The sequence below is a fragment of the Pseudochaenichthys georgianus genome, chromosome 14 (genome assembly GCF_902827115.2).
Source record: "Pseudochaenichthys georgianus chromosome 14, fPseGeo1.2, whole genome shotgun sequence".
Lineage (NCBI taxonomy): Eukaryota > Metazoa > Chordata > Actinopteri > Perciformes > Channichthyidae > Pseudochaenichthys > Pseudochaenichthys georgianus.
In genome coordinates, this window is record NC_047516.1 from 6,980,408 (window position 1) to 6,993,214 (window position 12,807).

Below are 12,807 nucleotides of genomic sequence, written 5' to 3' on the forward strand. Positions count from 1 at the left end.
GCATGTTCATAAACCACAGTGCTGCTCCACAAACCTAGATGATACAGTGTACATTCCGCCATGTTCAAAGATTCTACTTGCTGATCGCAACAATCTTAAGGCTGTTAATGCATGCATAAAAGAAATGTCTTTGTTATTGCATAGGGGTTGAATATTTGTGCAAGCAGTATATGTGATTTATGTTTAACAACTGGTTTTGCCTTTGTAAATAACCAGGGCATAATTGTTCTGAAATAATGTATATTTTGGTTTGTTGGAAGCTGGAAAAATGTCAGGCCCTTGGAGCCAGAGGCGTCTTGTTCCTAGCCCGGCCTGGAATCAAGAAGGAATGGACCTGCGAAATGATGATGCCAAGGTGCAATGTCAGCACCGATGCCTCCACCTGCCTCCGAAAGATGGAGGTCTTATTTGAAATTGTTGCGAAAGGTATTGTTGTCTGTTAAAGTGAATAAAGAAATTAAGTAGGTAGTACTGTAACATTTTTGTAGAATTAACCAATAATGTCATTGGAAATTAGATTAGACACTTAGATTTCGTTTTCTTAATAAAGTTTAGGAGGAGCCCATAGGGGTAATTGACAGCAATGAACTTACACCTCTTCCTTAAATCAAGCATACAAATGGGAGAACTAGTGAAGGACATGATGATGTTGATGCTATCCAAAGCTTATTTTCTTTAATCTAGGTTGGAGTCATACAGAGCCTGCAGCAGCCTCCGAAACCCCACAGCCTCCTGCGGAAAACTCGCCAGCCACATCAAGTAATTGCAGAAGTCTATTGTACCACTCTTTTTTTTTTTTTCTAACTATATTCGTTATATGAGGATTTTATAAACAGCCAGGAGCTGACCATTCAAAATGACATTTGTTGAACTGCCTAATGAGACAAATAACGCCTAAGAACTTAATGTCATTACTTTTATTAGCACTTATGAGGACATTCCTATTGGTGGGGTGAGAGACCAATGTGTCCCTTTTCTGTGGTAAAGTTATGTTTGCATGGTGCATTGAGTGGTTGTACTTGATGCAATATAAACTTGTGTTATTTTTGTAAGCTTCAAAGTCATTGTCACTTTTAACAGCAACTTGTATGTTTTACAAATTGTAACCTTTTCTTTTTCAGAAGTTCACATTGCCACGGCAGACACCCCCACCGAGTCCTCTGGTAAGTAGCACAGCATAGTTCATCGCGAATTCCAGTGAAATAGGAGGTTCTGTACATTGAAGAAGGTGGCATACATCCATTCTACTCTTTCTACTTCTATGTAGGAAACCTATCCGAGGAGATGTACACCCTGACACTCATCCCTGTCCCAGCTGCAAGCACCTATTCACTCCCTTCACCATCGGCTGCATCCCAGCCAGGGAAGAGGAAGAAGGGTTAGTGTTTTGTTTGTGTGATTCATTATATTTTAAATAATGAGTGTTGAGTGTTATTTGCCCTCTGGCATCATGGTTTATAATAATAACACTTGTCATTGAAATGCACCTTTCAAGGAACCCAAGGTCATTTTACATATACAACAGAAGTACAACACAATTCACAGATATCTTAGGGAAACCGTCTTTCCATAAATAGGGTGTGATTTGTGATAAAGTCATAGCTGGACGCTAACAAAGAATATTATGAAAGTTATTTAAGTTACATAATACATTTTGACATACTCCATATTTGAAGTCAGTATATCAGGAACTTAAAGGGAAAAATCATCTATAGCCCACAGAGGTTGTGATGCTATCTATGCCCCAGTCTCTACCGTCACTTACATTTCACTTCTTACATTTGTCACAGGTTTGCCCACAGAGCGCTCCTCCACTCCAAGAGTTGCTACCTCTGTAGCAAATGGGTGTAGCAGTACCACCGGTGAAGGATAAGAAGAGGAATAAGGGTATGTTTTGTTTTGTGGTACATCCTACTGAACAAATAAATGGCTGTATTCTCCCAAGTCCTTTTGCACACCACAAGTTACGCACATTTCAGACAAGATATCAGATCCAGGTTTCCATAATCCCTCTCTTTTTAATAACCATAAAGGTTTGCTCAATGACTTGTCTTTATTTATAAGGTGGTTAGAAATGATGTTTCATGAAATAAAACAAAAAGGAAGTTGGACACAAATAGGCCACATTGCAGATTACCTAATGTTCTCTTCCTATATGAAAGTCATTAATCAAATATTCGTCTGGAGGATGTTAATAACTTCTTATTTGCACCATTTCAGGCTGCAGAAAATGCTCAAGGCAGCAGATATTCCACTACAATGGAATTAAAGACAGAAGGGTAGAGAAGGTAAGATGTTGAAACTGACAGAGCATGAAGCAGCAATGCATTTACCCGTGGTCGCTGGCTAACACTTGTTTTTGCCTGTCTGTCTGTTTGTGTGTGCCTGTGTGTAGGGAAGAGAAGAGGTAATGGTCTGCTGGCTGCCTTGCGCATCATGGTGAGAACACAGCTCTTTGGTTAGCTTTTTTTAGACTGCGTTATAAATAAATGTATTACTTCATAACTAGTTTACTATCAGGCTTCTACAAAACTGACCCTAAGTAATTTGTTGTTTTATGATAACCCATGCATATGAAATTATCTTGTGGCACATGCAATGATCTTATGGTTGTTTTTATTCATTGTGTTCTTCAGTGGGAGAAAATGGGAAGACACCTGGGAGCCTGCCAGTCAATTCAGTCAAGTCCGTGACACAAAAGGACTTTGATCTGCACGTCCGTCAACCAGCAGCTCAATGGGGATCATATGTTTCAAACCACTTTCTCCTCTCGTTCTCTCGTTTACGTTCATACCTGTCATCCTTCAGGAGATTGCACTTTGTTTTGATCTAAGAAGTTGATTATGTTAAGGTTTGGTGTGTGTGTGTGTGTGTGTGTGTGTGTGTGTGTGTGTGTGTGTGTGTGTGTGTGTGTTGTGTGTGTGTGTGTGTGTGTGTGTGTGTGTGTGTGTGTGTGTGTGTGTGTGAAAAAAAAATCTATTTGTTTTATTAAAACATTTCCCTTTTTGCAACATGGAGTCAAATGCTTCAATATTGTGTCATGAGACACTACTACACCACATTTCAAATAGATATAACCCATGAAATAATATTATAAATATTTAGGGATTGAGATTGTGAAATCTAACAAGTACCTTTGTGTTAATCTGAACAATAAACTGGACTGGTCGGATCACTGCTGCTATCTACAAGAAGAGACAGAGCAGACTATCTGCTGAGGAGACAGGTATTTTGGAGTGCAGGGGGCACTACTTCAGACCTTCCATGACTCTGTGATGGCATAAGCAATTTTTTATGGTCTGGTCAGCTGGGGCTGCAACATCTCGGCTGCTGTCAGGAAAGTTACATGTAGTTTGGTAACAGCACCAGAATGGACAGGGTGTGCAGACACAGGAGAGCCGAGTCAAGGGTAAAGGAGCTTTGCATTAATTGTATTTATATTGACCCGAATGGTCTACAGATTGAACGGGACTTTAGTGGCACTAGATCTAGGAGTAGGCAATGTCATTTTTTCACCTAGTTGTATCCCATAAGTGTGCATCTTACTGAGATTAAGGAGGTAAAACGATATTCCTTAGTCCTTGATAAACCAATCGGACAACATGAGAATTTCTGTTCCAGTTTGTTCTTAATGGCAACATGACCGCAACACATGCTCTTTGTACCAAAAGGACAACAATGTAGATCTGAAATACACACCTACATATAACAACAAAACAGTTCGACTTCCTAGCTGACAAAACTCCAACAAAGCAAACACAAAATGTGGTCATTGATCCTCCTGTTGTCTTCGGGTCAAATCTGACCGATTTACTACTTTCATCAATCAAAACTTTTTTGTTTTACATCGATTGCATTAAGGCTTATGATCTCCTTCACAGTAGACATTTGAACATATACAATTGCTGATCAGCACTTTCATTGAATTGTTGATGATTTAGTCAACTTTTTAACACCAATGACCGCTATAAATAAATGGAATTAGTAACCATCTGGATCAGATACAACACACACATACACACTGTATGTGTTTCCCTCCCTTATGTGCCCATCCCCCCATGTGAATCACACCTGGCACACACAAACACATACACACAGAAGTATTCGCTCCGCTATGTTTGACAAACCCCGTGACGAGTCCTCAAGCTCTGTGATTGTGGCAGTGTGCCGTGGGTTACGCCGAGCATCGAACAGCACTTTTAAATGGGATGGAACCATGGCAGACTATTCAAAACTGGATTAGGATGAGTCCACCCCGCCCCCCCCCCCTCCCCCACCCCGTCCCCAGAACTACACATGCTGGCTATTGTGTGTTTCACAACATGCTCTATGGCAGGTCTCTACTGGGAATTGTAGTTTTAAAAGACGTTTTAAGAACATAATAGGAAGTTGCCAGTATTACAACTGTGTACATCCCTGGAGGTTTAAGGGATAGGAAACACTCAAATGTAAAATATATAATTAACAAATTGGTGAAAATTGCTTGTGCCCATAATGGGCAGCATTAATATATACCCACATGACAGCTAAGGTCAGAAGAGCTTTATTTAACAGCTGGTCTTATGTCTGTGACCCCTCCTCTTGTTCATTGATAAGCCTGAAACATGCACTTGTCAAGGTTCAGAGGCACATTTTGCAAATATGGCAGTAGCCATCGATCAGCTTAAGATAAGATATACTTTATTGATCCCAAGTTGGACACATTTGCGTTACATCAGCATGTGTATAGTTGGAAATATGCAGTGGTGTTTATTTGTAAATCATTTAGTATAATCACACAAATTCTGTGTTTTATATTAAATAATTCTGTGTTCTTTATTTATTGATTGTTCAATACCTGACAAGGCCGGAGATGAAAAACTTTGGTCGCAGGTTCCTCAACAGTGCATCACAAGACATCTTTCAATATGTGTGTATACCTCCACCATTAAACTGTCCTATTCTGCACATTTCTTATACTATCTACATACATCTTATAAGAGTATAATAAATATGTATAATATCAGTTAAAATAAGTGCTTACACATACAGTAGTTAACATTGCAGGAAAGCAATATTAGTACTTAGTCAGGCTTAATATTTATCTATATAGCCTACCCCCAAAGCTTTTTTCTTATTCAAAAGAAGACCTTAACCTAAAGTGTTCTTTAATGTTTAAATAAAGCTTTATTAGTGTGTCTGTCTGTGTCTCCTATTAATATTTAATAATACAAATAATAAAATGCAATAACGTGGTTTAACCACTAGGTGTCCCTTTCTATCAGCTGTGCACCTTTATGGTGTAAATACAGCCCATCTACCAATTCGATCAAATATAAAAGTCAGCCGAATTAGTGTTGATACTGCAAGGAGACTTATATTGTGAAGAGAAATTTAAGATGTTGTTTAATTGCTGACATATTTATGATCCACGTCACATATTCAGTTTCGGCGGCAGTTATTCATGTTTGTCTAGAAGTCTTCTCATCAGGGCTCTATACATATAGAATTACGGCAGATATGTAATATTTAATGCAGCCGAACCGTGTATTACAATGACGTTATGTGATGACCTCCAAAGACAAAAGCAAGCACACTCGGAATAAAGTATTATTTTATTTTCTTTAAATGTTTTCGGATTTCACATCAACAGGAAGTCCGGTTAACTAAAATGTCCGTGCGGAACAATACATCCGTGGGTGAATAATGTCAATCACCCATAGCAATCACCACATTACACACATTCCTTCACATTTTAATTTACATTAAAGTATTTCGTGAGACCTTCTAAAATGTTTTTAAATATAATTATATATAATATAATTAATATGTTAGCTTATTCTGTGGTATGCATCCGTTTTTGTTTAGATGCTATGCCACTTTAGCTGTAACAAGTGGCAATGTCCCCGCTGTGGGACTAATAAAGGATTTCTGATTCTGATATGAGCCAGTTGAGGTGTTGCACAGGGTGTCAGAACTTGGACAAACTTGTATGTGTTCTTATATGTAGCTGAATGCTGTTGTAATGGTACATTCAGAGGGTGTGACAAACATTGAGACTCCTGTGACAAGCTGGTTGATGGAAAATGAGTTTATTTTAATACAATTAGTTATGAGAAACATTAATAAGACAATATATGAGCCAGTTCAGATGTTGCACATGGGTGTCAGAACTTGGACACAGCTTATACATTGCCTCTTATATGTAGATGAATGCTGTTTTAATGTTACATTCCTAGTGTGAGAAACATGACAATAAATGTATTTTGTGAACTTGTGTACCTGTTTTACTTTAAGAAAGCCAGGCGAATACCTGTCAGACTATGGGTATTGGATAACATCTGTCCAGTTGGACGGAAGTGGGCTAAAATAGCATTTATTTAATCAGATAACAGATATGTGAACTTCAACAAAGAAATGAGTGAGTTGACACGTAAACCATGGTTTGTGAACTTCAATTCATATAGAATGTTGTGTTTTTCTGCGCATATTTATCCCAGTTCACAAAGGGTAAACAACACACAAGTTCCAGGCCAATCGTTACAGAGTTTTAAATACAGAAATGATTTAGCCAATCAGAATAGAGATCCTGCAGCACCGGAGGCAGGCTTTACTGCACTCGCAATGTGACAGTGAAGGGAGAGTTCTGCTTCTGAAGATAATATCTAAGATAAAACCGTAATAACTCAATATAATGTTTTCAACCCTAAACGGCAACACTTTGTAGTTGTAGGTAGGTGTGTGTGTGTGTGAGTGTGAGAGAGGGCCTGCTCACGGAAAGCTGGTTGCTGACACAGAAGGACTCCCGAATAGGTGAATTGTGGTAAAGAAATAAAAAATAGAGAAAGTGCATCTCTGTCAGCAGAGCTTCTGTCAGTCAGAGGGTTAGGTAAAGGTTGAGATAGTTATCATGTGAGGAGAATTAACTAAAATACAATACATAGCAATGTTTGAACCAACCTTAGTCATGGGTTTGTTTTAAATACAAACGTTTACATATTCCTCACAAGCCACATTTTTAAGGATTGTTCAAGGCAATTCATTCCAGAATGTTCACTTAGTTCAAAGAAGCAACATGCATAGTAAGATAACAACTTTTTTTCACATTATTTGAAGTGAGAGGTTGTGTGTGCGAGTGCACACAATGTTATTGGTTGACGATAACTGGCCTCTGGTTTTAATACTGGTAGGAGAGGTTAAGTACATTTCAGTCAATATCATGGTGTGTGACATTAACAATAATTCTGACTGAGCAGAGGTATGTGTGTCTGTGTGAGGGAGGGTGTGTCCGAGTGTGTGGGTCAATTATTGTAAATGTTTAGATGTTCATGTTCTATGTGTGAGAGAGAGTGGCACACAGAGGAAGAGACTGAGGGAGCACACAGAAAGGAGAGAGAGAGGTGGGGGGGACATACACCCAGCATGTGTGCCTATGTGTCTGATGTGGCTCTTTGCAGTAACGCAGGGAAATTATTGGCTCTCAACCTCTAACTGGTTGGCCACCCCTGCTGTACACCCTAGTGTCCTTCAGGGTAGGGTGGGGGAGAGAGGCGCTGTGCCCCAGCGTCCTTTCCTCAAGGAGGGGGTAGGGTGGGGGAGAGAGGCGCTGTGCCCCAGCGTCCTTTCCTCAAGGAGGGGGTAGGGTGGGGGAGAGAGGCGCTGTGCCCCAGCGTCCTTTCCTCAAGGAGGGGGTAGGGTGGGGGAGAGAGGCGCTGTGCCCCAGCGTCCTTTCCTCAAGGAGGGGGTAGGGTGGGGGAGAGAGGCGCTGTGCCCCAGCGTCCTTTCCTCAAGGAGGGGGTAGGGTGGCGGAGAGAGGCGCTGTGCCCCAGCGTCCTTTCCTCAAGGAGGGGGTAGGGTGGGGGAGAGAGGCGCTGTGCTCCAGCGTCCTTTCCTCAAGGTGGGGGTAGGGTGTGTGTGATGTCCTCATCAGGGTCTTCCTCACTGTCATCACTGATGTCACTGTCTTGGTCATGGTTCTCCACAGAGTCATCAGGCCATTGAGGGGCATTTGGTCCGATTGCCAGGCTGTAGGCCGAAGAAAGATGCTGGATGTGTGTGTCCACGTCAGCAAGTCTTTTCTTTAGAAGACTAGCTAATCCATCTCTCCCTTCTTGAGTCATGTCTAGGGCAGAACATAGAGAATAGAATAGTGAAAAGGCATCTCATTTTTGTTACTAGTACACACTGTGGATGTTAAGTAGTATTTGGGTATGGTATCATGGAATTTACCACTATGTCCTCCACAAGACACATGTTGCATCTGCATCCTGATCTTGTCAGCCTGACTTCTCAGATAAAGGCAGTGCTGCCTCATCTCCCTCACAATTATGGCCCTCTCCTCCACAAGTCTCCTTTTGCCCATGTAGGCATCGAAGACTTTTTTTTGGGCCAAAATGGACACCGATTCTGAAGAGAGAGGAACAGCAAGCATACCATTACCGACCAAGGCATGCACCAGTAGGATAAGTGACCGGTCATAGTCCATTGACTGGGAAGCTGGTGTTATAGGTCTTGCTTAGTGCCAGAAAATAAACATATTATATAAACACAAACAAGAGAAGCTCTTACCATCACTTTGCACTTCCCATGGCCATATTAGACTGTCTGTTGTTTGCTGTTCTGCAGACAGTCTTCTCTCCACCTCTTCTTCTTGGATTTCTGTTTCAGGAGGCTGTCCGGTGTTGTACTGGCGTATTGCCGCTAAGAGTTTGGTCTTTTCCTCCCTTAACCTTTTGCGACGCAACTGCCGAATCTTATTGCTGTCTATATGACGTAATTGTAAAAAAGATTACAGAAACAATGTTCAATGGAATTTTTTAATTACATGACTGCAACTGAATAATAATAACTTACCAGTCTGTCTATAGAGGCAAGCTTTCTTTTGGCACAGCCCTAGAAATAGCTGCTCAATGGACCTCTGGAGAGACTGATTGTCGCCTGATGTGTTGTCTTTGGTAAATAACAAAAAACACAGTTTGAGAACAAAGAAAACATTGGTGTTAATACTATACGTTAAATAACAATGTTATATTATCAAGTTAGGAAACAGCATACCGTTTGTTGCCCAGTCTCTAACATCATTAACCCATTGTTGGACTTTGTCCTCAGGACATCCAAGCTCTTCGCAGGTGTCCTTCATTTTTTGAGTCTCACCCTCCAACATTGTGATTGTCTGTTGTAAAAAAGATGTTGCAGATACAGATGTATTTTCAAGATTTTCACCCAAATTTCCATAACTTTTCATGTCTTGAAAACAGTAATTAATCATTCAAACTTTTCCAGACCTGCGCAAGCACTCAGTATCCAACACTTTACCAGCTTGGACAATTATTTGTTTGTGACAGGTTTGCACATTAGCCTTACAAATCTAATCTTGTCATGCCTATGCTTACATGGCCAATTACCTTGACATATCTCTTGACCAACACCACATGAAGGTTTTCCTGCTTCCGTCTGTTCCATCCCATTGCATGGACAGTCAACATGTCATTGCGAGCTGTTTTTAAAAGTAAAATTGACAAGCAGATAATATAACTTGGGTATTTGGAAATAAACTCATAAAAACTCTAGTACAGTTGAAACAGACTACATCAAAGACAAAGATAAAGTAAAGTAAGAGATGGATAATAACTTCAAGACAGAATTATGTTGGTCTAATGACAAGAGGACATACCTGATTTTGTCATGTACTTAGTTGTGATGGCACAACGTGACAGAAAGCTGTTCACCATCTCCACTTCTTCCCCGGCCGTCGAACCAGCACCCTCCAAATTTCTCCCACTCCATACAATCTAACAAGTACACATATTATATGTCATAGATAAATAAAAAAAAATTCTTACAATCACAATAATATAAGAGTGGGCCTACCTCGCACTTTGTGGAATGGGCCTTGGCATGCATGACCGAGAGAAACGGTTGCATGCTCAGCAAAGGTCGCAGTTCTGGCATTGTCTTTGCCACTTTCTCGAGGTAGGGCCAGTATTTACAAGCAATATCTGTGCAATAAAAATGCACGTTTGTAGCTTGAAACTGCGTTTGAAGGAACAAGGGGTAGGCAAATATTTCTCCTCTGAACATGTTAAGAGCTTTCAGTAGCACTCCATGTCTACATACAGCCACCTCTAACCCTTCTTCATCAAGCCTGCTGGCTCTTCTGGCTGTCTCTCGAGCAGCTGACCACTGGCTGGTACCACATGTACCTTTTCCTGGGGTCTACAATTAAAGACATTTTAATGTTACACTCTCAAAACAAGTAAAGGCTAGAAAAATGATAGGAAAAAAAATGCTGTGCTTACACATTTTACATTTGTTCTGACTTTGTCAACAAAGTCTGTGACAGCCGAGTCTTCCATGATGAACGGCCCTTTAAAAAGTGGTTCATCGATCCTAAATTCAAAAATAAATATTCAATTCATTATTATCATCATTGATAGACTACTTCTTAAATTCAATTGACATACAACAAAGATGTACCTCTGTGACAGTCGGAAACGGTACTGTTTCCTATTCCCATCCACTGACACAGCCAACATTTTGGGAGTACAAGCTGGGCATGAGAAGGGTTCCTCACACATCATTTTCTGGCACTCGTACTGGCAGGCCATATACTCCAGAAAGCTCCTTTGGAAGACATCTCCATGGATTTTTCCTGTCTGGAAGTTTGAGAAGCAAAATTGTTACCTTACACATGTCAGAATAATGCGAGGAAACGGGAAGACTTTCACAGTGGTTGGAGGCTAGAGGGGGGCTATTAGGAGTATCCCTAACACACGATATCCTGAAAAGTGAAGGTCAGGTTAGGATTGGCAGATGCTGAAAGAGAAGGAACATTATTTCAGCTTTTGTCATATGCACCATGACTCTATACAGTACAGTACAATACAGAATCCCATTTTTTCCCACAGAAGAGCACAATGTTTTTCATCATACAAATTGTGTTCTTCAGTAAAGAACAAAAGTGTGATTATGATATGTTTGATCTTACAGTATGTCCTACATCTACCAGTGCTAGGTTTTTAGCTCTAATGTAACACTAGTTCAACTACTTTCAGTAACATTGTAAGCTTTTCAATTTAGTTATTTTGACATAAACATATTTCCAATCAACATATTTCATCTACACAAAATAAAATGCATCCTTTCACAATGCCCTCTACTTATGCAATACTTAGTGAAAGTCATCTTACCCTCCCATAATGCTGTGTCCTCCGTTCCAGCATATGTAAAAAGGCCTGTCTGGACAAACCTGGTGCCACAGTCTTCAGGTCCTCAAAAGATTTGAAGACATCCGTGGAATATAATGTGTCTCCGTTCACAGAAGCTGGCCAGTAACCGCTTCTAATGAGGTCTCCCCAAACAGGTGTCCACTCGTAATGGCATGTGTTGCACACCCTCTTGGGCAGATGCAAATCATAACGCCCTAATAACAAACACAGTTTAGTAAAAACAATCGGATTCATTATCTGTATTAGGGTGACAAAAGGAACACTTAAAATCATACCATTAATGCAGACGAAAATGACAGGCCTGCCTATAGACTCTGTAACACCTTCAGGGTTACATGAGTGTGAAGGCCTACCAGTGGGCAGAAGACGATCTGTGAAGAGAGGTTAAACATATGTCTTAAACTACCAGCACATTAGGAAAGTTATAAAATAACCACTTGGGGCTAAATTGTGTTAAGTGAAATACCTTGGTGTCTCAAAGTGAACATGTCATTTGTCTTGACTAGTGACATTGTTGGGGGAATACATTTGAAATATCCTTCATTGAAGGACTCCCTGTTATGAAGGGTGTGTATGCTGTGTTTAGAAACGTCACAGTCATGACACAACCATTCAAGGGGCATGCATTCTCTGCAGCGAAGGACCGCAGGAGCGGAGCAATGTGAGCATCTCCTTTCCGGTACCACAGTTGAAGACAGCAAGCTGTCCAAGTGATGGGACCTTGCCTTTTGCCACTCCAATTGGGCAGCACTTTGGCGCAGGCACCATGAGGAAGAGGTTGATGGTTGATCAACCAAAAGCTCCTGTAATTGCTGAATCTCATCTTCTGGAAACAAACAAAAAAGAAAATGTTCAGCATCACAACAGCGTACTCATATTGCATCACGTATTCCTTTGATGTTATGTTGACACATTTCCTAACTTTCAATGATAGTAAATGTCATCCTACCAAAAAGCTGAGGGGGTACTGCAGAGGTTGCTCCAGCTGGTTCCACAGTCACTGGACTGTTAATGGCAACAGTTCTGGCTGAAAAATAATAATTATAATAATAGATATATTGATAACAGATAATAATTATAGAGAACAGGAGGCAATCGCAGGCAAATGTTAAAATAGTTCTAACAGTTCTAACCAACTCTAACTATTTATTACAATGGCCTATTTTTATACGTACAACGGAATAATAGATATTTGTTCAATACCTCTCTAAGCTAAAACATGCTGTACCAATCATGTTGCGAACAATCAAAACAAAAATGATATGTTAATCATGAATACCTGTATACATGCACAAACCTTTAGTACGTCGGCAGGTTGCCCCACTTCTGTCCCTCCTTTTTAGAGGACGCCCCTGAGCATCTTTGCCTACCCAGCGGATTCTGCTCCTGCTAGATGCTGCTCTGGCCCTGTCTTCTTCCTCCTTCAATAAAGTAGTCATGCATTACCACAACAAGCTGCTTTTCATTCCCAGTGTATTCCTATTCACTTACAAGCATTACAAAATTACAAGCACATAATCAATCAACCTAATCAGTACATCGGGCACAAAACCAATACAATTGAAATTAAAAAATGTACCTTCAGTTGTTTACAAAGTAA

At 40.4% G+C, this 12,807-nt stretch overlaps 1 protein-coding gene and 1 long non-coding RNA gene across 2 annotated transcripts; both read right to left on the reverse strand.

The window, feature by feature from the left end:
* Positions 1–7,871: 7,871 nt before the first annotated feature.
* Positions 7,872–9,142, reverse strand: LOC117458580 (uncharacterized). Its single transcript, XM_071205515.1, has 5 exons — positions 9,133–9,142; positions 8,833–8,928; positions 8,548–8,742; positions 8,209–8,385; positions 7,872–8,101 (listed from the first exon to the last, which is right to left on the reverse strand). Exons 1-5 carry the CDS (start codon positions 9,140–9,142, stop codon positions 7,872–7,874), a joined length of 708 nt encoding a protein of 235 aa, XP_071061616.1.
* Positions 9,143–9,415: 273 nt separating this feature from the next.
* On the reverse strand, positions 9,416–9,925 carry LOC117458422 (uncharacterized). Its single transcript, XR_004553437.2, has 3 exons — positions 9,850–9,925; positions 9,653–9,770; positions 9,416–9,475 (listed from the first exon to the last, which is right to left on the reverse strand). It is a non-coding gene; the product is annotated as an uncharacterized lncRNA (long non-coding RNA).
* Positions 9,926–12,807: the final 2,882 nt, after the last annotated feature.

Excerpts from the sequence above, each read along its gene's own strand:
- LOC117458580 (XM_071205515.1), bottom strand. Across the intron at positions 8,743-8,832 it reads TTGCCTCTATAGACAGACTG|ACAGCAATAAGATTCGGCAG; the intron begins GTAAGTTATTAT and ends TACGTCATATAG. Across the intron at positions 8,386-8,547 it reads ATGGGAAGTGCAAAGTGATG|AATCGGTGTCCATTTTGGCC; the intron begins GTAAGAGCTTCT and ends CTCTCTCTTCAG.